Source organism: Lagopus leucura, unplaced genomic scaffold, assembly GCF_019238085.1.
Source record: "Lagopus leucura isolate 7727_CA_CO unplaced genomic scaffold, USGS_WTPT01 Super-Scaffold_100037, whole genome shotgun sequence".
Lineage (NCBI taxonomy): Eukaryota > Metazoa > Chordata > Aves > Galliformes > Phasianidae > Lagopus > Lagopus leucura.
In genome coordinates this window covers 1,630,783-1,654,013 of record NW_024962286.1, presented here as the reverse complement: position 1 = coordinate 1,654,013, position 23,231 = coordinate 1,630,783, and the positions used below count along the sequence as shown (strand labels likewise).

The 23,231-nt window shown below is 52.8% G+C and overlaps 6 protein-coding genes across 9 annotated transcripts; 1 reads left to right on the top strand and 5 right to left on the bottom strand.

Moving 5' to 3' along the window:
• Positions 1 to 1,381: 1,381 nt before the first annotated feature.
• Positions 1,382 to 3,108, bottom strand: LOC122186609 (basic phospholipase A2 RVV-VD-like). The gene is made up of 4 exons (XM_042883422.1): positions 3,081 to 3,108; positions 2,825 to 3,035; positions 2,278 to 2,384; positions 1,382 to 1,734 (listed from the first exon to the last, which is right to left on the bottom strand). Exons 1-4 carry the CDS (start codon positions 3,106 to 3,108, stop codon positions 1,592 to 1,594), a joined length of 489 nt encoding a protein of 162 aa, XP_042739356.1. The 3' UTR covers positions 1,382 to 1,591.
• A 1,764-nt stretch (positions 3,109 to 4,872) lies between these two features.
• On the bottom strand, positions 4,873 to 6,794 carry LOC122186571 (phospholipase A2 crotoxin basic chain-like). Its single transcript, XM_042883364.1, has 6 exons — positions 6,668 to 6,794; positions 6,233 to 6,289; positions 5,990 to 6,119; positions 5,501 to 5,607; positions 5,229 to 5,374; positions 4,873 to 5,170 (listed from the first exon to the last, which is right to left on the bottom strand). Exons 2-5 carry the CDS (start codon positions 6,270 to 6,272, stop codon positions 5,268 to 5,270), a joined length of 384 nt encoding a protein of 127 aa, XP_042739298.1. The 5' UTR covers positions 6,273 to 6,289; positions 6,668 to 6,794; the 3' UTR covers positions 4,873 to 5,170; positions 5,229 to 5,267.
• Positions 6,795 to 7,990: 1,196 nt separating this feature from the next.
• LOC122186570 (basic phospholipase A2 Cdr-13-like) lies at positions 7,991 to 9,418 on the bottom strand. The gene is made up of 6 exons (XM_042883363.1): positions 9,395 to 9,418; positions 9,117 to 9,127; positions 8,958 to 9,004; positions 8,531 to 8,675; positions 8,322 to 8,428; positions 7,991 to 8,242 (listed from the first exon to the last, which is right to left on the bottom strand). Exons 1-6 carry the CDS (start codon positions 9,416 to 9,418, stop codon positions 8,115 to 8,117), a joined length of 462 nt encoding a protein of 153 aa, XP_042739297.1. The 3' UTR covers positions 7,991 to 8,114.
• Positions 9,419 to 10,086: 668 nt separating this feature from the next.
• On the bottom strand, positions 10,087 to 11,253 carry LOC122186572 (phospholipase A2, membrane associated-like). The gene is made up of 4 exons (XM_042883365.1): positions 11,086 to 11,253; positions 10,764 to 10,908; positions 10,555 to 10,661; positions 10,087 to 10,459 (listed from the first exon to the last, which is right to left on the bottom strand). The coding sequence occupies exons 1-4, from the start codon at positions 11,120 to 11,122 to the stop codon at positions 10,314 to 10,316; spliced, it is 435 nt and encodes a 144-aa protein (XP_042739299.1). The 5' UTR covers positions 11,123 to 11,253; the 3' UTR covers positions 10,087 to 10,313.
• Positions 11,254 to 12,048: 795 nt separating this feature from the next.
• On the top strand, positions 12,049 to 15,046 carry UBXN10 (UBX domain protein 10). Of its 3 annotated transcripts, none has more exons than XM_042883362.1 (2): positions 12,049 to 12,074; positions 13,084 to 15,046. In XM_042883362.1, the coding sequence occupies exon 2, from the start codon at positions 13,099 to 13,101 to the stop codon at positions 13,948 to 13,950; it is 852 nt and encodes a 283-aa protein (XP_042739296.1). In that variant the 5' UTR covers positions 12,049 to 12,074; positions 13,084 to 13,098; the 3' UTR covers positions 13,951 to 15,046. The 3 variants fall into 3 exon arrangements, with proteins under 3 accessions (XP_042739296.1, XP_042739295.1, XP_042739293.1); XM_042883361.1 differs by lacking the exon at positions 12,049 to 12,074 and adding an exon at positions 12,216 to 12,262; XM_042883359.1 differs by lacking the exon at positions 12,049 to 12,074 and adding an exon at positions 12,764 to 12,894.
• Positions 15,047 to 15,454: 408 nt separating this feature from the next.
• Positions 15,455 to 22,520, bottom strand: LOC122186549 (ATP-dependent RNA helicase DDX19B). Of its 2 annotated transcripts, none has more exons than XM_042883321.1 (12): positions 22,436 to 22,520; positions 22,284 to 22,332; positions 22,156 to 22,209; positions 21,519 to 21,654; positions 20,534 to 20,626; positions 20,210 to 20,315; positions 19,859 to 19,973; positions 19,430 to 19,607; positions 18,809 to 19,046; positions 18,100 to 18,262; positions 17,460 to 17,651; positions 15,455 to 17,272 (listed from the first exon to the last, which is right to left on the bottom strand). In XM_042883321.1, the coding sequence occupies exons 1-12, from the start codon at positions 22,490 to 22,492 to the stop codon at positions 17,211 to 17,213; spliced, it is 1,443 nt and encodes a 480-aa protein (XP_042739255.1). In that variant the 5' UTR covers positions 22,493 to 22,520; the 3' UTR covers positions 15,455 to 17,210. The 2 variants fall into 2 exon arrangements, with proteins under 2 accessions (XP_042739255.1, XP_042739256.1); XM_042883322.1 differs by having other exon boundaries at positions 20,210 to 20,312.
• Between the last annotated feature and the right edge of the window lie 711 nt (positions 22,521 to 23,231).

Sequence of the window (23,231 nt, the reverse complement as noted above, 5' to 3'; positions counted from 1 at the left end):
AGTAATCCTACAGCAACGTGTGTGAGAGAAGAGTTTTAAACCTAACAAAAAAAAAAAGTAGGGACTGCTTTTCATTATCGTGATGGTGATGGTGATGAAGGTGAGAATTTTCATTACACAGCAGCGTCAGATTTGCCTTGAGATCTCTTCATGTGCTTAGATTTATTATGGCAACTTTTTACTACGGAGGAGATTTATTTTACCTTACTGTCAGGGAAAGTGATAACAATTCTCAACTCAGGAATGTGCTTTTTTTTTATTTAAGTTTAAAAAATAAGGGAATAGTCCCAAAATTCTTTTTTTTTTTTTTTTTTTTTTAAAAAAAAAAAAAAAATCAGCCAATACTATCAAAGATTCCTCTTTTCTTTTTCATCTGGGAATGGACTCCTGTGGCTGCAGAGCTGATACATTCAATCTGGTGAGGTCTAACAAGGTAGTAAAATATGATACGAGCAGACTTGGGGTTTGTGCTGAGTGCTGTTACTTGCACATCTGCAGTCTCTTCTCCTTTGCCATACTCTGGAGCCTTAGGGGAACTGCAGAGCTTTAGTGCAAGCCAGGATCTTGATAGTCATTAGTCTCTAAATGAAATTAGTATAACCAATGGATCAAGAGGCTTAGGGAAAAGGCTTCCAAGCAGCAGTGCTTACTGGAAACTATGCCTGGTTCAGTCCCTGTAAATCAGGCTTTTTCTAGGGTAGGGTTTTAATCTTAATTTCCTCTCAAACCCGTGGTGCTTTCCACTACAGGATTGGGAATTTGAACTGAAGTAGAAGCACTACAGGACTTGGCCTCAGATTTATGGCTTGCAGTTGTTCAGTTTCAGTCAAGTTTTGGACTTGTATTGAGCATCAGCTTGAAGAAAGCACGTGTGTACTTACACACAACAGACAGCAGGAGATACCTTATCAACCAGGGCAGAGATTAAATGATTTCAAAGTAAGAAGCATTAAAGAAACCCAAAACTATACATAATCTGTATGTTCTGTGGAGCTTCCAAACCAACATAGAAATGTCAATATAAAAATGTTTTGCTGTTGGCTGGAGTGAAATGTGTTTGCACTCAGAAACCTTAGAGGGCAGCATTGACTTGATTAGCTCTTTCCCAGCCAGGTTCTGTCTCATTTTTCCCTTCTGGTAGAAATGTTTGGTTCAGATTTCTGACTGAGGAGAGGTTTGGGTATAACTTGAAGTCCTCTCTCTAATGGAACCCTAAAGCCCTGGCAGTACCCACAGCTTTAGTAAGTCAGTAATTAGCAGGACAGGGCTGGTTTGCACCTGTGGTCTGGCTGCCTTGTAGTGTTGGATCCAATAGTTCTGCTACAGCTTCCCCACCCGCTCAGGCACTGTCTTGAAGCAACACATTAGAAGTTGTCTTGGAAAATTATTTTTATTTGCAAAGATTTTTTGATTTATTTAATTCTGAGGAGCAAGCCTTCCTTGTGCACCAATTGAGGGTCTGGCAGGCTTGGCGGAGAAGTTCCAAGTGCCTTTTTGGTGGAGTAGGTCTGGAGTTGTGCCTTGCTCCATCTCACTGCATGAAGAGAATCTCAATTTAAAGCACTTCCGTCAGGTTTTGAGTCTGGCATCTCTAGCAAGAGGGAAGTGAGCCCTTGCACTTGAAGTTTAAATAATTCTGGTAGCTTTTGTTGAAGGTTTTGAGGTTCCTCTTGAAACACTCTGCTGCCACCTTGTCACACTCACAGGTACCTTTTTGGCATGAATTCCCAGATCCTGAAGGAAAAGAAGGGGAGGGAGAGAGCTTGGAGTTATCTTCAGGTCATCCCCATGAACCCTAGGGTGGCTGATGATGAGTCCTGTTGCCAGCATCCTCCCCCTGGGGCATGGAACTGTGTGGCTACAAACCAATAATGACCCTGGAGGGAGCGTTCAGTTTACTTTATATAGAGATTTGTTTTGGTCATGAGGAAGTGCTTGGTTTTGGTCCCTTCACCCAGAGATGGTGTTTTTTGCTTCGGATTGGCACAAGGGACAGCTGGGACATCAGGGTGACCCCATCCAGATTAGAAAACCTCGAGTGTTCTGTGTCCAGTTTTGCTGGATCAATATTTGGCCTCTACAGAAGGGGAACCCCCATCCTTTGTAGCTCTAGACTTTACCACGGCTCCAGCTGGTAGGTTAGCACCACTCCTGGCACCTTTCCTTCACTTCCACCCCACTCCCCAGCAAGTGGTTTCCCAGCCAGGTTAGTTTGAAGGACACCAAGGAAGGGATTCCCTGGAAGTGTGAGTGGTTGGGCCTTGTGCCATCTCTTACCGCATGTGATCTGGCCTCCCTTGATGGAGACTGTGTAAAGGACAAGGTGGGGAACGCAGGTCAAGGATGACAGCTTCTTGTAGCAGCAGTCGTGGGCATGGCAGCACCTGGTGTCATGTGAGATCTGATCAGGGCAGAGTGGGGAGCAGAGGGGAAACGGTGGTGGTGCACAACCTGTGTGCGCTGGGTGCAGCGCAGTGCTTGCTGATCAGCCTCATTCACCTGAACATTCCCATTTTTCTGCCTCAGCAACTTGGTGTGACACCAAATGGCTGCCTTAATTAGCCCAGGTTTGTTCAGGGATCGTCCTCCTTTTGTAAGCTGGTGAGCATGGTGTGAGCTGCTGCTGCTGAGCAGCTTTTAAAGGCACGCGTTCAGGTTACACTGTCTTTTGGCATTGCTACCTCAGCTCCAAGCCTCGTACGCAGGGAGAGGCAGAGAAGACAAATGATCTAAGATTCAGGAAAAGCCCCGTGTTCTTCCCTGCTCTGCCTGCCCCGGCTACACCCTGCCTTGAGCTCTGGGAGCCCTCTGCCTCCTCACTTACCAGTCGGTTGCATCCACCGGCCTCCTGGATCCCCCGAGTCCGCAGTGGCAGCCGTAGCCGTTGTAGGACAGTGCAGACTTCCCAGTCTTCTCTTTAATCATGGAAGCAAACTGAGCCACGTTGCAGCCCGCGGGGGCCAGCCCTGCAACTGGAGACACACTGTTAGTGGCGTTGGAAAGAGAACCCCCTAAAAACGGACTGAAAAAGAGGAGCCATCAGCCCAGCCTTGCCCCATCACTGTGCGAGGGGTACTCACAGCAGATGAGGAGCACCAGGAGCTTCATGGCCTCGTGATGGGCAGCACTGGAGCAGGATGATCCCAGGGTGCTGAGTGTGAGCCCAGTTGCACGTTTTATAGCCAATGTGTGTCCGCTCAGCACGATTCCTCCTTTGATTTCTCCAAAGTGGGCAAATATTGACAGTCCTCGTATTGGTGCCGTTACATGTGCAAGCTGCTGCTGGCATCTTGGAGGCCTGCTGAGGTGCAGTTCCCTTTCTTGTGAATGTCGGGATGTGCTTTGATGGGAGGGCAGGGGATGTTTACATGGACTGGAAATGAGTGAAGTCTTGTCTGTGCGTGACTCTGATTATCTCAGTACTTTCCACAAATAGGGAGAACTGGGGGGAAAACCGTAGCAGTGTTGTCTCTAGATGGCTTCTGAAAGCACCGTGCTGTCTCTTACTGTTTCCCTGCTTGCTTGCACAGGGAGAAAATGCAGAGTGCCAAGTATCTTCCCTTTCTGCTGTCCTGACGTGGGTGAGATGCAGAGATGTTTTGTGCTCAGTCCCAAGTGATGCTAAGCATTGCACATCTTTGTGCCCCAGCAAGTGCTGTAACAACATTCTTGGGGTCTGGCTGGGGTAGCTGGTAATAATTAATGAGTTTGGCATGTTTACATGGAGTTGCCTTCTTTCTCCCCCGTGCCCTGTGCACCAATTCCAGTGCTGCTTTCAGCACTTGTGCAGCACCTGAGCTAACAGAGCTGCCTGTGGAGCTCCACGTAAGCTGGTTTGTATAGCCGGATGTCCCAGCAGAAAAATATATCAAATTTAAGCAGAGAGAGAGTGTTGCAACTCATCCTGGTGTGCAGTCTGTCAGCTGAATCACCTCTGTGTCCCATCCTGACAAGGACACGATCCTTGATTTACACCTTGCAAACAGCAGCTGCTTGGTGCAGGGCTGCGCTCTCCTTCCTAGTGGGTGCTCGTGCCCCCCCAGGGCTAAGCAGTGGGTGCCTGGTTTGCAGCAGTGGGGGGCATTTCTGATTCAAGGGACACTTCCTTGTTCAGGGATGCTTCCTTGTTCAATGGGTATTTCCCAGTACCACTCATCACATCTGGGACAAGCTAGAGCGTGAATTGCAGCTGGCACTCGTGTGGACACCAGCTTTTGTCACTGTTTTGGGGGTTGTGCTTTGTTGCAGAGCCCCACGGGGTTTGCAGCACTGCCCAGGCTCTCCCATGAGGTCAGCTGTGCTGAATTTACCTGCAGGGCAGAAAACCTGCCATTGTGAGGATGCTTGGGGTGAGAGGAAGCAGCTGCTGCCTGAACTGCCTTTTCCTAAGGGACATGCTGGAGATTGTTGCAAAATAAGGCCCAAACATTCTTTTCTGATGAGAAACATGTTTTGTTCTGCTCTGACTGTGAGGCAAGTGTGATTTCCCCGCCGTCCCATCGCAGCGAAGCTCGTTGGCAGCCAGCCCTCCTGCAGCATCCTGCCTGCCCACTGACTTTCACAGCAGCTTCCATTTCTCTGCCTCGGGGAAGCTGCAAATTGTAGGGAGCTGAAGGCTGAGGGGTGCCAGTGAGCACATGGGGGATAAAGCACCCTTCAGGGAGCATGGACTGGCTTCTCCTTTCTGCAAAAAGGGGATGGTGCCATTGGGCAGCAATATAAGCGGGCTCTGGACCCTGCTGCTCAGCTCTGCTCCTTCGGGCTGGGTGATTTTTTTTATTGGTGTCTCCACAGGAAGCCCTGCTAACAGATGAGCTTCCCTCAGTGCTAGGGGTTGTCACTGAACACAGTGAAGTCACAGAAGACCGAAGCTTTGTGCTCTCTGGTTTTATTTTGGAGCAACATACAAGATTCTGCAGCGAAGCAAGAAGCTGAGGGAGCCGACATCTCTGCAGTGATTTACCAATGGGGAGCTTGAGCCAAAAGGGGTGGACGCCAACAGCAAGACTGCTTCCATCATCTCGCCCTTTGCTGTGACAAGGCACAGGTGTCTGCTCCTCCCTTGTTTTTCTGAGCAGAAACATTCCATCTGCGCTGCCCTCCTCACACCCAGTGTCCGATGACGCAGCTTCACAAAAGGGCGGCTGTCCTCCTGTCGTAACCAAAAAGCCTCGAAGAAGAGCATCGGGAGGCGTTCCTGGCGCCGCGCCGAGCTCCGCTTTGCTTACCAGCATGGAGGTGGGTTTATGACGAGGAGCCTTTCTCCATCAGCAGCGCCTGCCTCGACACCTGCGCAGCGCCCGGCTGCGAGCCCGGCACAGCTGAGCCAAACGCTCACACCTGCAGGCTGCGCGCTGGCACCACGTCCCGGAGCCTATGGGAGCGAGGGGAAGCACGGCGCTGGGATGGTGGCTGTAGGAAGAACCCAGCGAGCTGCCAGGGTGGCAGTGGGGACTTTATCAAGGTGCCAGGATCCTAAAGCGTGGCCGTGGGGACTTACTGCAGGCAGGGACCCCCGGCTGGGGCACAGGGAGGCGTTGGGTCTGTCCCACGCGGCAGCGGCGTGCGGCCAGCTTGGCGTAGCAGCAGGCACGGAGCAGGCAGCACCTGCAGGGAGAACGAGAGCCTGGCCCTGACCCAAACAGCCTGCTAGCTGCTCTCCAACCGGCCCCCAGCGCTAAGTCACCCAGGGCAATCCTCAGCCTGCTCCCGCTGCTCACACACCCACCTCTTCTCAGCTTTTCTCCCTGCAGCCTCTCTCAGAACCCTAGAATAGCCCAGATTGGAAGTGACCCATAACGATCCCCGCGTCCAACTGCTGGCTCCAGCCTTTCTGCACCCTGGTTTTCAGACCAGCCCTGCCCTGTGCTGCCATCCCATCCGTTTCAGCTGGTGCTCTCTGCCTTGACAAGGCTGCAGGAAGGGGAGAGCACTGCCTCACTTTCGCTAAATCCTGTTCCCCTTCTGCTGCCGCTTGCTGATGTTGTACCTGTCCATGAAGGCAGCGCGACCACGGCCCCAGCCCGCGCCACAGCCATGGGCAGTCAGGTTTCCCACGGTGCTCCCTTCCAGCCCCGGAGCAAACGTGTGCGGGTGCTTCCCACGAGCTGTGAGCATGCCTGAAGCGACCGGAAAATGGGATTTTGTGAGCGAGATAAACAAGCCCCGGTCGGCTGGAGCGGAGCGGAGCAGCTTTGGCTGGGATCTCCTTTTCTGTCGCAGCTGCACTCACCGCAGGCGAGCAGCAGCGCCGGCATCAGCAGGACCTTCATCTTCCTCTCGCCTGCACCTGGGGGAGAAACGGGCGCTGCCCTGCCAACCTTGCCCAGCTGAAATCACGTCGAATTCCTCCAGAAGTTGAAGGGAGGGAGGCAGGAGGGCTCCCTCTCACGGTGCTGCTGCCTCTTGGCCAAAAGCAAGCGCATTCCCGTGCTGTCCCACCGCCCACCCCTCCAGCTCGCGTCCCACCGCCCCTCGCACCAAAGAGGACTTGGCAGCAGCATCTCCTCAGCTGACATTTCCCCTCAAAGCACTTCATCACGAGGCAGATAAAAAAAACCAGCTCAGCGTGCCGCCTCCTCCCCCTCCTCCCAACCCCCCAGCCCTGTTTTCACTTCTGCAATGCGATGACCCCCAGCAGCAGCAGGGTCAGGCTGGGGTCTCTTACCGGGAAATGGCACCGGTTCCAATTCCGATCCCTCGCTCCTGGCCGAGCACTGCCCTGTGCCTCCAGCTCCTGCCTGGAAGTGCAGAAATGCCTCTCGCCTGTCCCCACACGCCGTCCTGCTACGCCCCGTCCCTTGCCGGCCAAACCCACAGCCTGGTGTGACGCAGCCTGGAGCCCCTCGCTGCTGTCCGGGGACCCCCAGGCACCGTTCAAGTACCCCCTGCTGCTCCCTGTAGCTTTCTGCAACAGCCCAGTACCCTGCCACTGTCTCCTAGTATTGCCTTGAGCTTTCCAGTACGCCCCAGTGCTATCTGGAGACCCCCAAATGCCCTCCCAGTAACCCCCAAGAGCCTCCCAGTATGCTCCCAGTTCCCCCCATTGCTCTCTAGATGCCCTCAGCACTTTCTCAGTGCTCTCAGTACTGCCTACAGACCCCAGGCATCCTCCCATCTCCATTTTTTGGGTCCTGAGCTTCATTCTTTATCTTACACTCCAAAATGCCACTTGGAGGTTCTAACCATCCTGATTTTTGGTCACAAGATCCCTTTTTGAATATCCAAGTACTAACTTTAGGGGCTTGTAATCCTGTTTGTAGGGCCCAGACTCTTCAGTCTAGGGAGTTATTCTTTGGGTTCACAAGTTCAGTTATAGGCTGCAAGTCATGATTTTTGACGGCTCAAGTCATCTTTTCTCATTCCATATGCCCATTTTCAGGGTCCATAACCTATTTTTCAGCTCCCCAAACCCAATTTCGTTGATCTAAAGCCCCATGCTGAGTGTCCAAAGTCTCATTTTGTGAGGCGTTAGAAGAGTACTGGGTGTCTGTAGGTTGAACTGGGGGGAACTGGGAGATTCTAGACATTACCACAGAGCACTGGCATTTAACTGCAGGGCTTTGGGCGATGCTGAAACTCAGTGGAAAGGCACTGGGAAACCTTTTACACTAAGCAGCTCTAGCAGGGGACTGGAGGGCTCAAGACAGTACTAAGCTGCACTGGGAAGGCATAGAGAGGTTATTGTGGGGTGCTATGCAGCACTGGGAGCATACTGGGGATTTCTAGCAAGGATTGGGGTCCACTGGGAGGGTGTTAGGAGGCTCTGGACAGCACAGGGAGGTGATTGAAAGGCTCTGGATAACACTAGGGGACACTGGGAGGTTACTGGGAATGCTTTGGGTCTCTGGGCAGCATTTGAGAGCGCTGTGAGGTTATTGGGCTGCTCTGCATAGCACAAGGTGGTACTGCGTGTTTGCTAGGAGGCTCTGGAATGTAATGGGAAGCACTGGGAGGGCAGTGCTGGGCTCCAGCTCACAGAGGACCAAGATGATTTAAGCACATAATTTATTTTCACATCGATTCAGTCCAACACGAATGTGGGTCCATGCAGAAACTCAGCTCCAGAAGCAAAGCAGAGAGCCAAACCCAAAGAGTCTTTGCTTTGCACGTGCTCACCGCCTGCATTTGCTCTTGAGGTACAGAACATAGCGGCGGTTGTAGCTCCTCGTGCTCCTCTGCAGGCACAGCCCCAGGCTGCGGTCGCACTCACAGGACAGCTGGGCACACCACAAGTCCCTGTCTGCGAGCAGCACGGATTTTGATTGCGTTTCATTTCATTTTGAGAAGGGAGGAGCCCCTTTTTCAGCATCCCCACTTACTGCAGGTGAGGCGGCCGCTGCGCCAGCTGTACTGATAGTGCTGCTGCTTGGCGTTGCAGTGGTACTTCTGGAGGCTGTCGTAGCAGGCATCGTGCAGCTGGCAGCATCTGCGCAGGGCTCTGAGCTTTCAGATTTTCCCCCCTGCTTCCCACACCCCTCAGATTTGAATGAATAAATTTGAGCAGGGAGATTTTTAAATGGGTGCTTACCTGTCTGTGGCATCCTTGGGCTGCCCGTGGCCCCCCACGCCGCAGTAGCAGCCATAGAAGGAGTAATGCAGCACGGCGTTTTTCCCCGTCAGCTTTGTGACCACCTGCTGCAGCTGCCAGAGGCTCCCAGCAGCCGGTGACGAGCCTGGAGGGGAATCAGTGTGATGACAGAAACACTTTTCTCCCCTTTTTTGTCATCCCCTTGGTATCCCCTGCTATATTCCACCACCAAGTCATCTCACCACGGTCTTACCTGCTGTGCTGGAAAGGAAACTCGTCCCCAGCACAGGGGAGCTGTTATCTGGGGGGGTTGTTAAGTGTTTTGGGGAAGTGGTGGTGGAAAGTGAAAGCTTGAGAAAGCCACAGCTCTAACATTTCTGTTTGATGCAGGTGTGGCTGCCCTGGCAGCACAGGTGAGGACACTTACCTGAAGCAAACAGCATGGCCAGTGCAAGGAGAGCATTCATCTTTCCTACCGCCCTGGAAGAGGAAGCCAACGCCAGGTCATCTCCCCACTGCACCACCAAGCCTCTTGCAGCAGGGGACCTCTCTCCTTCCTGCTCCCCAGCTGGGGATGGAGCAAGGAGGCAATGCCCCCTGCAGCCCAGCTTTGGCAACAAATGCTGCATTTTCGGTGTCAGGGATGGAACAGTAAAGAGCAGCAGGTGGTGGAGAGCAGGAAAAAAAGCAGAATGTAGAGAAAGCTGAAGCCCTTGAGGGGACACAGCTCTGGACTGCTGTCTCAGACTGCCTTTGCTCTGCTGCTCAGCACTGCTTTCTCTGCCTGTGCCTCCATCCCCACTTGCAGTACAGCTTATGGTTAAGGTAGGAAAGGAAGGAAGGTGTTCCTCTAACCCTGCTCACCTCTGGAAAGCCTCTGCCGCTCATGGGTACGTGGTTGGCATGGCTCCATTTATATAGGGCTTGCTTTCACTTCCACAAACCTGTGGAACACTCAACTCATGCAGTTCTGGAAGTGGGGCTTTTCTATAAAGGAGAAAGCACCATCCTTCCCCTTAATGTGAATGCAGGAAAATCCCCCTGCCTTTATCCATGCCAGCAGTGATGACAGCAAAGCGGTGTCACTTCCAGTGCAGGAGGAAGGCAATACACTCTGCCCAGCCCTAGCAGCTCGGGGGTGTTTTCCACTGCTTTACCGGCCCTGCTGGTGCTGTATTGTGGGATAGCCAGCCCTGATTCCGAAGGTGTAAATCAAAGCCCTAAAAAGGGCTCACAGGGGGCAGGCAATCCTTGAATACTGGCAAAAAATGGCTTTTCTGACTGCAGTAGGAAGGGATGAATCCCCTGACCATCAAAATATGAAGTTTGCTCTGCATGTTAGCTCTGGGAGTGAGTTCAGAGAAGAAGGAGGGGGATGTTGGGAGAGGCCACCAGCCCCAGGCTCGCTGCAGGGAAGTGTTGTTGACAAACCCCAGGGAGTTTTACTTGGTGGCATGTTATTTGTCCCCAGTTCTCAATGCTGGGTATTGAGCGTGGGACAGACCCATCTCTCACCGGTCCAACAGCAAAACACCACAGAGCATTTTTCACACCATTTATTCAATTCCTTTTTGCTGGAAAACAAAATCAGTAGAGAAAAGAGAAGAATAAGGGGACAACAACTCTTCTGGGGAGCTGGGGATCTCCAGCTATCGCATGTGCCCTGCTCACCCTGCGCATCACCTCACTGGGAGGAGGGCTGCAGCCCCTCTCAGCACTCACATCACCCTGTCCTTCCCACAGCAACGAGGAAAGGCACTCAAAACAGGCAGACATGCAGATTTCAGCACTGCAGCTTGCTCCCTCTGCACCTCAGCTTGAAGTAGAAGCGGTAGGACACGTTGTAGGAAGGCAGAGCTCTGGCAAAGCACGAAGCCATGGCCCTGTCACACAGGCAGGTCTCTCTCTTGCACCAGCTTTGCTCATCACCTGCAGGGGGAAAAACGTGATGCTCTGCCCCAGTGCTGCTGTGCCATCCCCGTGCTCTCACCGCCTCGCCAGGCAATCTGCTCCCTGGCACTCACCGCAGGTGATGTCTCCATCGGTGACATCGAATTGGTACGGGGTTATCAGGGGGCTGCAGCTGCTCTCTCGCAGCTGCCTGTAGCAGCAGTCGTGGGCATGGCAGCAGCTGCAGGAGATGTGTCAGAGGTGAGAGAAGCGCCAGCCCCAAATGTGAGGTGACTGCGAGGAGCACGTGGCCCGGCAGCAGCATGATTTTCCAGGTACTCACGTGTCAGTGGGGTCCACTGGGGTCCCTCTGCCCCCGATGCCGCAGAAGCACCCATACCAGCTATAGGAGAGCAGGGCACTCTTCCCTGTGGTCACTCTGATCATGCGCTCCAGCTCCAGCAAGCTGCCACGCGCCGGAGGCAGCCCTGCAGAGAGGGATGGGGGGACAGAGTGGCATCAACGTGGCCCATCACCCAACCCCCCGCAACCACACTGAGCATGGCAGGGAGATGGCAAAGCTCGGACAAAAGACACTCAAAGCTTGTGAGTTTGTATGGTTTGCATGCAGGGGGTTGAGACCCCAGCCTCACCAGCCGACTCACCATAAGCCAGCAGCAGGGCAAGCAGGAGATTCCTCATCTTCACGATGGAGGAAGAGGACGGCGAGCAGCACTCTGGGACTGGTGATGAAATGGGGGCAATAAAATCCCACCCTCCTCTCTCTGCGGCTCTGGGGCTTGGCGGGTTTGCTTTATATGGATAAAGAGGGGAGAGATCCTCCCCCTGTCCCTTGCCGGTGCCCCTTGCACAAAACCAGGAAACCTTGCTTGCTGTAGGGATACAAGTGGCTTGTGCCCTAAAGATATCTGGTCAGGTGGAGGCTCTGGCTACAGACACGGTGCTCCAGCCTTGGCAGTGTAGCTAGTGGGTACTGTTAGCAGCTTGTCCTCTGCAGCCCTTCAGTTGATTGCTCTTCAGTCTTTCCCATGCAATCTTCGCCAAATCTGGTACAACCAGCGTGTGGGAGAAGCCTGAGGCTTCTCAAAGGTTCTGCAACATGAGACCGTGGGCAAAGCAGGCTGGAAGCCATGAGAGCTCCATCGGGGATGCCTTTGGAGCACAGGTTATTGAATCACTGCAGCCACAACGTGATGCAGAGAGGCAGAGCACCTGAGGAGATAACACACAAAGGCTGCTATCACTGCCGAGCAGCCAGGCAGCCCAGAGCAAACAGACAGCAGGCTCTGCCTGTATTCATAGGCACTGCTCCACCCTTGGTAATTAACCCTGCTTCCAAGGGAGGAAATCTATCAGTAAGAAAATGGTGCTTTGTGTGCACAGTGAGGGGGGTGAGGCTGGAGGCAGCTCTGGTCCCACCCTGCCCCACACCAGGTGGGTCGGGGCCTTTTGTGGAGGCACTGGGTTATGGCGCTCCGTGCGTGTGCTGGGCGGCTCTTGGAAGGAGCTCTCGTCCCAATGGATGGGTTTGGGGTTTGTTCCAGTTCTACCCAGTGGAGTGGGGCTGTGTGGTCGCCCTGCTGCCACGCTCCCGGGGTTTAAACGCTCATCCTGAGCAAAGCAGAAGGCTCAGGTCAGTTTTTGGGGTTAAAACAGTAAAGTTAGGGTGAGCCTCGGCCGTGACATGGCGTCTGGAGGACCGCGGCAAGGGGGCGCTCTGCCCAGCGCGGCCGCTCCTCTCTGTGGTAGCCGGAAGTGGGACGGTCGCCGTGGCAACGCGGCTGTGTTTACCGGCGGGCGCGGGCGGCACCGGGGTGGCAGGTGTGAGGCGGCGGGGCCGGGCCGTGGGGCTGGGGACTGGGGTCAGAGATGGGCTGTGGGGGCAGGACTGAGCTCAGCTGTGGGGCTGGGGACTGGCTGAGGGTCTGGACTGGGCTCAGCTGTGGGGCTGGGGCACTAAAGGCTCTGCTAGGGAGCTGGGCTGCACTGCGGGGCTGGGGCTTACCCCCAAAACGGGGCCTACTGCCACCCCAAGACATGGGGCACAGCACTTTGGGTCCCTGTGGGTGCTGCAGTGCTCTGTCCCAACCCCGTGGAGCAGCTCGGGCACCCAAAGTTAAACTGCTCTGTGTTGACAACACGTGCGGTGCTGGGGGTCTGGAGACTCTCATTTGGAGGAGTCTCATTGTGGTGGCTGAGGGCGTTTTGGTTGTGTGGGATGTAACCATGTATCTAAACGTTTATATAAGTCTGTATATAAGTGCTGCAATGCATTCAGAATTTCCTCTTTGTTGCCTTGGAGCACGTTTGTTGGCAGGAGTCAATCAAACACCCCCGTGTGACTGCAGTTGGCAGGAGGAGCGTGTGTTCTGCTGCTCCTCAGAGCCCGGCCTCGAATGGGCACTGAGTGGTTGTTCCATTCCTTCTGCTTGTTTTGGGGAGACCAGTCAGCTGTAAGCAATTTGTGCACTTACAGTGGTGTGTGTTCCTTCGTCTCTGGCTGCCAGCACTGAGCCACAGGTTTCAGTCCGTGACGCACCAGATCTTTGCTATTAGATGATATGCAGCACAAAATCAGCAGGGAAATTAAGGCCATTTTAGGCCGTTTCCTGTAACTTTTCATTCTGCTTTCCCAACTGCAGGTGTCTTGGGAAGCAATGGCCACAGCAGCTCTTCTGAACCCAGTACAACTTTGCTGCTACTTCCCTTCAAGCACGGCGCTCTCTGTCTTTCAGCCAAACGCCATCACCATGCACATGACCCGGCCAAAATCTGCCAAGGGTCGCACGAGGTCAACCTTCAATTACTCTGGGACCACAGACACCTTTCCTTGTGCAGTGCCATCATCGCCAGCAGCTCCACATGACTTACAGAGCAGCCGGAGGGCATCATCTGTGAAAGCAGTGTTCCCCTCCGGCCAGATCTCCCCAGAGGAGATCCCTGAGCTCCTGCAGCAGGTGCCGTTGCGGAGCTCGTCCTCCCTGAACAAATACAGAGTGCTCCCCTCCATTGGCCGAAAGGGAGTGGAGGGTGCAGCGGAGCAGAGCGGCCGTCTGGATGCGAGCTGGGGACAGAAGGGTGCTCCAAAAACTGCGGTTCCTTCTGGAGAGCAAAGATCTGCCTGCAGGTCACCAGAAAGCCATGTCCCTAATGAAGAAGCCTGGTGTGCTCCTGAGAAGCCAGGAAGGAAAATGAGGCAAGAGAGCTCTTTGTTATCAACTCTGAGTTTGGAAGCACCGCTGCAGAAAGAGTCACGATTGCTGCTTGCTATTCGGTCTCCCTCCGGTCAACGGTTTGAACATCACTTCAAGCCCACAGACAGTCTCCAGACAGTCCTTGCTATAGCAGAACACCAAACAGCTGCCAAATATGAACGCTGCAGCATTGAAACCACGGAGGTGCCCAGACGGAGCTTCCATGACCTCAGCAGGTCCTTGCAGGAGTGTGGGATCTCCCACAAGTCTGTGCTGTGCATCCGGCAGGCCGAGCAGCAGGACGCCGACCTGTAAGCTGAGCCGAGCACTGGAGCAGCCTGGTCCTCTTCATCTTTCTACAAGTTCCCTTGAAGCAGACTCGTGGTTACCAAAAGCACGTGTTGAAGTGCTGCTTCAAGTGTACCCACCTAGGCTGACTGCAGGGACAGTGTCTTTTATCCACAAGTTCCTTCCTGAGTGCCACCAACTTTGGTTTTGAAATTAAGGATTTCCTTCTTAGATGTTTGTTCTGTCCTTAGAGCAGGAACCTTCTTCTGCGTCCTCTTCTCTGAAGGTGCCACTTCCCAGAGGGGATCAAGCATTTGGGAAGACAGCAGAACTGTTTTACTCTGTGAAACTCAGCTGGATTGTGGTTGTATTGGTGAGCAGTGGGATTTTCTCCTCAGTTTTTCTTGTTTGACGACTGGTAGATCAGAGGAGCTGGACAGTCAAGGTGGGATGCTGCAAAATACTTCATTTAATGCTTTTATGCTGAAATGAATTAGTCTTCAGGCCAAGTGCTGCAGTGGGAGGTTTGGTTGTTTCTTTTGCTTACAATTCTGTATTAATTGGCTCTGGGAGAGGAATTGGCTCATCCAGCACTTTTGTTTTACTGAACCAATATGGCTCTTGCAAAGTTGTTTTGTCAAAAGTCGCGAGTAGGGCAACTTAGTATGTCTGTGCTAAAAAAAATGGACAGCTTGCCACACAGCTGAGCTCATTTTATAACATCGTGAGGAAAACCCAGGCTTTCAGCTCAGCAGAATTGCCAGAGCAGCTCACAAGAGCGATAACAGTAGAAAATTCATTCCAGTATTGACCAAGAATGTTGAATCTCATTCCAAAGTCAGTGCTCGAGGGTCCTGGTCTCTGCTGCAGCAGTTGGTGAGCAAGCTGTAGGTATGCCAGCATCTTCAGGGAGAGCACGAGACCTGGGATGCTTTCATCAGACCTTTCACAGCCGCTCTGTTGTGATATTTGCAGCAGCCTTGAGAACGTGGGCAGCTCAGGACCACGGATGTGGGTGGTAGAAGAAGAGCACAGCAGCGTTAGCAGGCAGGGACTGGTGCCTGCTGCGTGTGTGTGATGTCACTGCTGCTGTCAGAGTATTTTCATACAGTGTGATGGTAAAAAAAAAAAATAATCAATAAAACCTTCTCAGCTAAAATTTGAACTGGCAATGATTTCTGTTTGCTGGAGGCTCGGCATCCTCTTCACCGAGCTGAATGTTCCAGAGATGGCCTGGATCAGACAGCTCAGCCCTCCGACCGACCTGTGGACTGCAGTGTCTCCAAAGAAGTGTATTTTTCTACAGGAAAGTGCATCAAATCTCCATCTAGGCAAACGCAGTGCAGGAAGAAGCTGCTGCCCCAGTTTTCCCCCCTCTGCCCTTTGCAAACTGGTCCCTGTACAAGCAGGAGGTGAAGCATCACCTTGAGATGTTCCTGAATAGAAAACGGATCAGAGCTCGTGGCTGGGCTGCTCCTTACCTACGGCTCTCCAACAACAAGAAGGCGTTAAGAAACAAGCTGAGGCAGCAGTCGGTATGTGTTCTTTATTCCAATTAGAAGTACATTAGAAACAGCACACAGGCCCAGCAGCAGCTTTCATGACAATTCAACTCACTGCTGTCACGAGCTCGTTCAGCTGTACCACGAAAGGAGGTGATTGCAACAAGTCTTCCACTCTGCACGCAAGCACTCACTCACCTGCCACTTTAAATAGGTTTCCAACTGAATAAAAATAGATACACCCCAGAATACAAAAGAGTTTCACAGATTTTTTTTCTTTTTTTTCTTTTTTTTTCCCCCCCCCCCCAAAGCCTTTATACAAATCGATAAAAGGGTGCACGGTTTCCTAAAATTTTAGGTACATTTTAAACGAGCCTCTTGTTGTTTTGTTTTTTGTTTTTTTTTTTACTTGGTAAAAGGATCCACGTTCCTGTCTTTGAACAGAATATGACGGCCAGAATAAATTCCTAGTTTTAAATTTACACTGTGTGCATCTGTTGGGGAGTGATTCCTACAGCGGCCGGCGGCTGCTCACGCGCATCCCCAGGAGCCTCCATCTCCTGCAAACCAGGCTGGGGCTGCAACCTGCAGGCTTTCCCTGTGTGTTGCAGTGGTCCCAAGCCAACTCAAAGCCACAGGAGTTGCTGCTCGTCCCTTCTCTGGCATGGCTCACCTTCAGGCAGGGGCACGGCTGAGCTGCACTGCGCGCCATGGAAGCGGGGAGCGCTTCTCCTCCACCTCTGATATTGAAGCATCCCATCACAGGTACAAATTTGGCATTTCTAAAAGGAGGTTGGTTTTTTTTTGTTTTTGGTCAACACACAGTTAGGATTTTTTTTTTTTCCTTTTTTTTTTTTTAAAGCCAGATAAATACTTCTATTATTGGTCAGTGAAATCTGAAATCCAGCAGTTCTGTATACATGATTCACACAGCAGCATCTCAGAACCAGCACCGCCTGCCTGAAGGTGGCTGACCCCCACTCCAATGGATGCTAGCATTTTACAGAGGCAAATTTATTCAGAAAACTAATTAGTACAGTTCCCTTCACACCATCCCCCCCCTCCCTACCCACCCCTCAATCGTTTGGCAAGGTTAAATGCTTCAGGTGAATTTCTCGAGCACTGACTTCAGCACTGTCACCACTGCACAGCGGCTGCTCTAACAGATCAAGGACAAAGTAAAAAGAAAGCACTGCCCAGCAAAAGCAACACGGCACCTGTGTTAGAGACTCTGACTTACTGGAGACCCCCCTGGGCAATTTACCTAACGAGAAGCTGGGCAAATCCATCATTAAGCCAGAAATGAGTCTGAAGAGCTCAGAAGTTGACATCCTATTTTGTACAAGTTGAGTTTTTACCTAAAAACCAGCTGCCTTGGTTTCGTCTCTTTTTTTGTCTTTTAACTGATCGTGTTTACGCTGAACTTTGCTTCAATTAAAAGCAATAAAGCTTTTTTTCTGTTTTTTTTTTTCTTCCCCCAGATAAGTTTTCAGTAATTACGCATTGCCCACTGGTGGCAAGTTTACTTCTTAGCATTCAAAAGATCTCCCCCGTTTTAAGGCTAGACTAAGAAATGTTAAAAGCTTCTGTAAACATTTCCTCTTCCTCCCCCCCCCTTTAGTTGCACATTTGAAAGTCCAACTGCAATTTTTAAAATGAGGTAATTTTTGTGTACTCGTATCTTAGGAGTCCTCTTCGGGACGAGCTGGGAGGCGTGCCAATCTGATCCAATTGGAGTGGGAGAGCTTCCACTGCAGGGTACGCACCGGTTCCAGCAGCTGTCCTTCAGTTAGTTATCTTCTCAATTTCATCCAAGTCGTCAGTATCCAATCTGTTGATCTTTTTGCCTGTGGAAGACAAGAAACGAGTCAGACGCCACGGCAGAGGGCAGCAAAGGGAAAGCTGCTTCCTCCTGAGGAGCTGCACTGATCCGCTCGGGCTCAACAAACAGCCGTCAGTCAGATCTGCTCCCATCCACAGAAGCTCAGAATTATCCCTAATTTTAGGGAAAAAAAGAAGCCTGAGGACACGTACTGAAGTGTTCCTGGATCCTGTTGAGGATATTCATGCTGTGCTTGCTGTCCACCATGTTGATCGCCAGCCCTCGCTTGCCGAAGCGACCCGTGCGCCCGATGCGGTGCAGGTAGGTCTCATTGTCTGGATTTCCATCCTTGTCCACAGGAAGGTCAAAATTGATAACAACAGAGACCTGCTCCACATCGATCCCTGATCAAAGAAAGCAGCAGATGCCACGATTCTGTAGCAGGATCAGCCTCCTGTGGCCTGACCCGTGTGTGTTTTGGTCAGAGCCTCCAACAGATACTCAGACAGCTGCCCCGTGGTCACCCCAGACTGAAGGAAGATTTAACAGCCAGTCTCAAACTCTGAAGCAACACAAGAAGCAGCAACAACCACAGAGCCCACACGTGCAGCTGGAAATAAACCTTCTTCACGAGATACTTCTGGGGTACTTTGACATAGAAGCCATCCAGCTATCAGCACAGAGAATCCCACCAGCACGGCTAATGAAAAACAGCCTGAACTGCTCAGAGTCACCTCGGGACCCTCATCTGTCTGGAGTGGAAGCTGAGGATAGAAATGCTGTCTGCAAACCGCCCAGCAATGTGAACAAAGCACTGCTTCTGCCCCTCGGCACAGCTCTGCCTCGCCTTACCTCTGGCACACACGTTGGTGGTCACCAGCACCTTTTCCTTGCCCTCTCGGAAGCGCTCTATCACCGCGGCTCTCTGTTCCACCATCATTTCCCCGCTGAGCAGTGCCACCTGGTGGCCTTCCTTCGAGAGCTCCGCTGCCAGCCAGCCAGCCGTCTTCCGGGTCTGAAACACAAAGCAAAGCCTGTCTTGGGGAGGAAGTTTTACTCCACTTTACAAGCGAGGTTTGCGTTATGCCCATACGCTGAAGTCTCAGAGCCATCGTCATTACAACAAAGCCACTCAGCTTGGAAAAGGGCAACCTTTGAGCAGAAAGAAGCTGGGAAATCCAACAGAGGCTCTACACAGTGTTGAATTAAACTGTTTCCTATTGGTTTCCTGAGCTCTGACGATGGCTGACGCCAGGAGGCTGCAGAAAAGCAGGCTGCTGCAGCAGACTGAACCTACACGTTCCACCCGGTCTGAGCTTCACCAGCAGAGCTCTGCACAGCTATCTGCACTGCTTTTTCTCAGATCTACGGTGGCTTCCAGGGAAAAGCTTTGGTGTAGCTCACAGAGCTCCGTATGACAGCAATTACCAAATGTGAGGGCCAGGAATAACTACGTATCAGCTGAACTGTAAGGCTTCCCCATCCCTTCCTTGAGTTCCATTCTGAAAAGGACACCTGGCCAATGGGGTTGCTGGAAGTAACTTTCCCCAAAAGGACTCACGTGGCAGAAGACCATGGCCTGGGCAATGGTGATAGCACCATAGATGTTACAGAGAGCACGGAACTTCTCATCTCTGCTATTGCACAGAACGTAATACTGCTTAATAGTGTCCAGCGTCTCCTCCTCTCTCTTCAGCTTGATAATATTTGGGTCAGGAACAACTTTTTGAGCAAATTTCCACACGGAATCCTCGAAAGTGGCTGAGAACAGAAGCATCTGGCAGTCCCTGGGGAGCATTCTGCAAGAGAGAGCAAAGTGAGCAGCGTTCCCACGCAGCACCCTGGAACCTGCTGCTGGATGGACGCCCCAGGCAACGCAGACCGACAGCCTCAGAGCCAGTTATTTCAGTGGCTGCAAAGCCTCACTTCTCTCACCCACACCTGATCATTCCCACATCTTACAGGCTCACATTCTTAAAAAAAAAAGGGAATAAAGCCATGCTCTGGGGCTTATTCCAGAAGAAAATTACGACTGCTTATCTTTCCACAGCGTTCTGCCTCTACCAGCTGCCAGGACTAGAGCTAAAGGTGCTGTCTGAATCTCGTTGCTTTGTGGTGGCAGTCACCAGGCCAAGAATGTAGCCCTGCTGCCCCTATGTTACACAACAGCTGTAATGCTTACCTCTGAATGCGGATGCTCTGATCCTGGTGGCCCTGGGTTGCTATCATCACGTCAGCCTCGTCCAAGACGAACACTTTGATTTTCTTGGGATCTATGAACTTCAGCTTGGAGCACCAGTCCAGCACAGTGCCAGGTGTGCCAATTACAATCTGTTCTGAGATCTTCTGACCTCTCTCCACTGTCCAGACAGAAAGCCACCCGTCAAGCTTTGAGATCAGCCACAATATAACTCATACTGAGTTCAGATTGAGCTAAGGAATAAACCACAGGCATTCATCGTTGCCCCAGGACACCCACTGAGTTAATTCTCGTTACATCAAATTCATATTCTGTACAGATGTTTAAAAACCATTACGTTCCAGTGCTCTATTCAACCCAAGGTAAATCATTTTCATTTGCAGTCTGTTGGTGGTGTTCCAGCTTACTCACATTTATTGCCTCGGACAGCGTATGCAAGCTTCAGCTCCGGGTAAAACTTCCCCATCTGTTCGATCACTTTTCCTGTCTGAAGTGCCAGCTCGTATGTTGGGGAAAGGCACAGGCACTGGAGGAGACAGAGGAACAATGAGCATGAGACAACCAACACCAACAGGATGTTTTTAAGGAAAGAATTCAAGCCTCAGTAATGCTGCTCAACTATCTCACAAGGAAATTGGGTTTAAAAAGCCTCCATAGAAGCTCAGGCCCTTCGGTAGGGGGTCTCTGCACCACCCCAAACCCCCACAGAAGGGCTCAGCCGTGCTGCAACCCACCTGTGGGTACTCAGGAGCTACAACCCACCTGTGGGTACTTGTTCCCAGGTTCAACACGGCTGAGCATGGCGAGGACGAAGGCAGCTGTCTTGCCAGTACCAGACTGAGACTGTGCAATCAGGTTCTGCGGGCTGCTGCGACACACAGCGGGGTTCAACATCAGCGTGAGCTCAGGAAAACCAGCCACCCCACAACGCTGGGGGAGAGCAGTGCAGGCTGAGCCTTCCCACAGCTCTGAGACGTGCTGCTGCTCCGTCCTTTCCCCACAGCCCCAGCGCCGTCCTCCCCTCTCTGAAAGGATCTTTCAGACCCTTCCTACACGGTGAGGACGCAGAAAGGCGCGCGTACGTACGGTTCAGCAAGCATCATGGGCAGGGCGTTCTCCTGTATCTTTGATGGTCTGTTGAAGCCCATGGCATAGACTCCTTGCAGGAGCTGTGGTTTCCTGGAAACAGAGGCGTTCTCTCTTAAGCTTTGCCTTGGAATATCTCAGAGGCAAGGAGCTGCACCATCCCAAAGGGCAAGAAAACCCTTGCAGCCAGACCTCGACACCTGCATCCCTGCTGGGGTTGCACTGCTGCATGACCACCATCAGTGGCAGGAAGCTGCAAGCAGCAGCGCAGTGCTCTTTGGAACAGAAGCTTTACCAAAAAAAAAAAAACCAACCTTCAATTTACTAAGCCATCCTGCACGCTTGCCTTTCAACATGGAAAACCTTGTATCACAGCTCCAGAGGCTGCTGCTGTGCTTCTTGCATGTTCTAAAGCAGCTTTCCAGACAATCCTGGCCATCCTGGAATAGAGGCCACTAATCTTGTCCTCTAATCCAACCTGAATCTCAGGTCACATAGCAGGGAGCTCCTAGCAGTAAGCAGTGCTCTACTCAAAACAGGTTGCACTTGTTCTGCCCACCACTTCCCACTGCTCAGCACAACACACTGCTTGAAAAGACGGTATCACTTTCAGAGGAAGGCTGGAACAAAAGCCCTTTGAGAGGTAACCTTGCACTGCTCAAGGACGCACCAAGCCCAGCTCTCACACAGTTGCTAAGGCTGCACCAAGTCACAACACAGGGCTCACTCAGCCCAGCTGCCTCATTCCTAACTCCCCCAGACTGTTTGCCTTCTGAAAGACAGGAGTTACTCAGACGGGTGCTATAGGAGCTCTGCCTTTTGGGATACACCCAGCCACTAAGGTTAAGGAAGCAGAACCAGTGTGAAGTTACAGCAGGTCCGTTTTCCCTTGCAACAAAGCTGAGATCACCCATATGATCAACAACCCCACACGACCACCTCTTAGTCCATGAATCTATCACACACAGCTCACGTTGGCACTTACAGGTGCAGCTCCTCGAAGGACTTGACGGAGTAGAGCGGTGAGTTGGGGTCCCTCTGCAGCACCTCCACCTGGTTGCTGGTGTCCACCAGGTTGCTGCGGATCAGCTTGTTCAGCAGGGACTGGGCAGCTCGGTCCTCTGCCAAAAGGGAGGTGGAAAAGCCATCGCAGGTGTTGCTGCTGGTTTGATGCTGTGCTACCCAAGGAAGGAAAGACCCAAATTCCCCCCCACAGACAGCCCAGCCTTCCTGAATGCCAGGACATCCCACGGGTTCACACGTTAAGCCTCACAAAGTGAAGCTGGCAGAGCTTTAAGGCTGAATGGAGACCTCAGGGCTGAACTCATTTCAGTTCCTACAGCTCAGCATCTAACTGGGAAGCAGGGCTGAACACCCCGCTGTCTGCTGACGTGGGAGCAGGTGGCTTTTAAGGTTTCCCTATTTTCCATACCATCATTAAGGTTGACACTGACAGCCCGACGAGGAAAGAAAAGCAGGAGGAAACAGCACTTGGGAAGGTTCCAGGGGCAAAATACTGCGTGGGGTGAGGATGAACGGCAGCAGAATGAAACCTGAGCGGCCACACGTGGGGTTTTCCCATTAGATCCCCAAGGATCCGGCGACTCCGAGCGCACACCCACCTTTCTCCTCATCCTCCGTCCTCTCCACGTTGTCGTCCGCCTTCAGCACGGCACCTGGGGGGAGGAGGGCGAGCTTTAGGCTCGCGAACCTCAGGGAGCGCCCGGCCCGCCCTCCCCCCATCGCTCACCATTGGCGTCGGGCTTGGCCTTCTCCTCCTTCAGCTGCAGGGTGCTCAGCTGCAATAAGGACACACGGTGAGCCCGGCTGCGGGGCAGGGAGAGGGATGGAGGAGGGTGTGTGTGCGTATATGTGCGTGTGTAGGGAGGGGGAAGGCCTCACCGACTCCGCCGCCGCTTCCTGCTCGTCCACGGCCAGGGCCCACGAGTCGGTGGCCATGGCCGGGCCAGGCCGCGCCGCCAGCACCGCAATGGCGCCGGGCGCGGGAAGGGCGCATGCGCGGTGTTGTTCCGGTTCCGGTTGGGGGCGGCGACACCGGCACTATAGTTCCGGGGCAGCAAAGTTCCGCCCCGCGCCCGATGGGGGGGTGGGGTGGTTAGGAGGGAGCACCGGGTTGGGGTCAGGCCGTGCCCCTACCCTGCGGGTGTGGGGTCCTGTCCTGATGTATTACTGTAGGGTCAGCCCTGTTCAGTGATTGTGCGTTAAGTGGGGTCAGTCCCACGCTGTGCTGCGGGGTTGGGGTCCCCCTCTGCACGGTGCGGGATGAGCCCCGCTCCCGAGGCACGCAATGCTGGGGAAACCTCGAGAGAAAGGAGCGAGGTGGGCACGCGCAGCTTTGGGATGTTTGGTTTTGCGCTGCAGTCGCTGAGCTGCTGCAGAAGGGAGGGCTTCCCCCATAAGTGGGTCCATGTGTGAGCTGGGGCTCAGGGCACAGCTGTGACATTTGCAATTTCCATTCTCAAAATAGAGACGCAGAGAGGGAGAACGGAGCCATGGAAGCGGCCGGAACGCGGAGGAGCCACGCGCCCCATCCCCGCTCCACGTGTCCTATTGGGACAGCAGCGCTTATGGGGCAGCCCCATCGGGACCTTTGAGCGGGGCAGGGCGCTGCCGCGGCACCCCGCGGACCCTTCTTGTCCCTGCGGGCTCCGCATCGTGTCCCCAGGGCCGCAGAGGG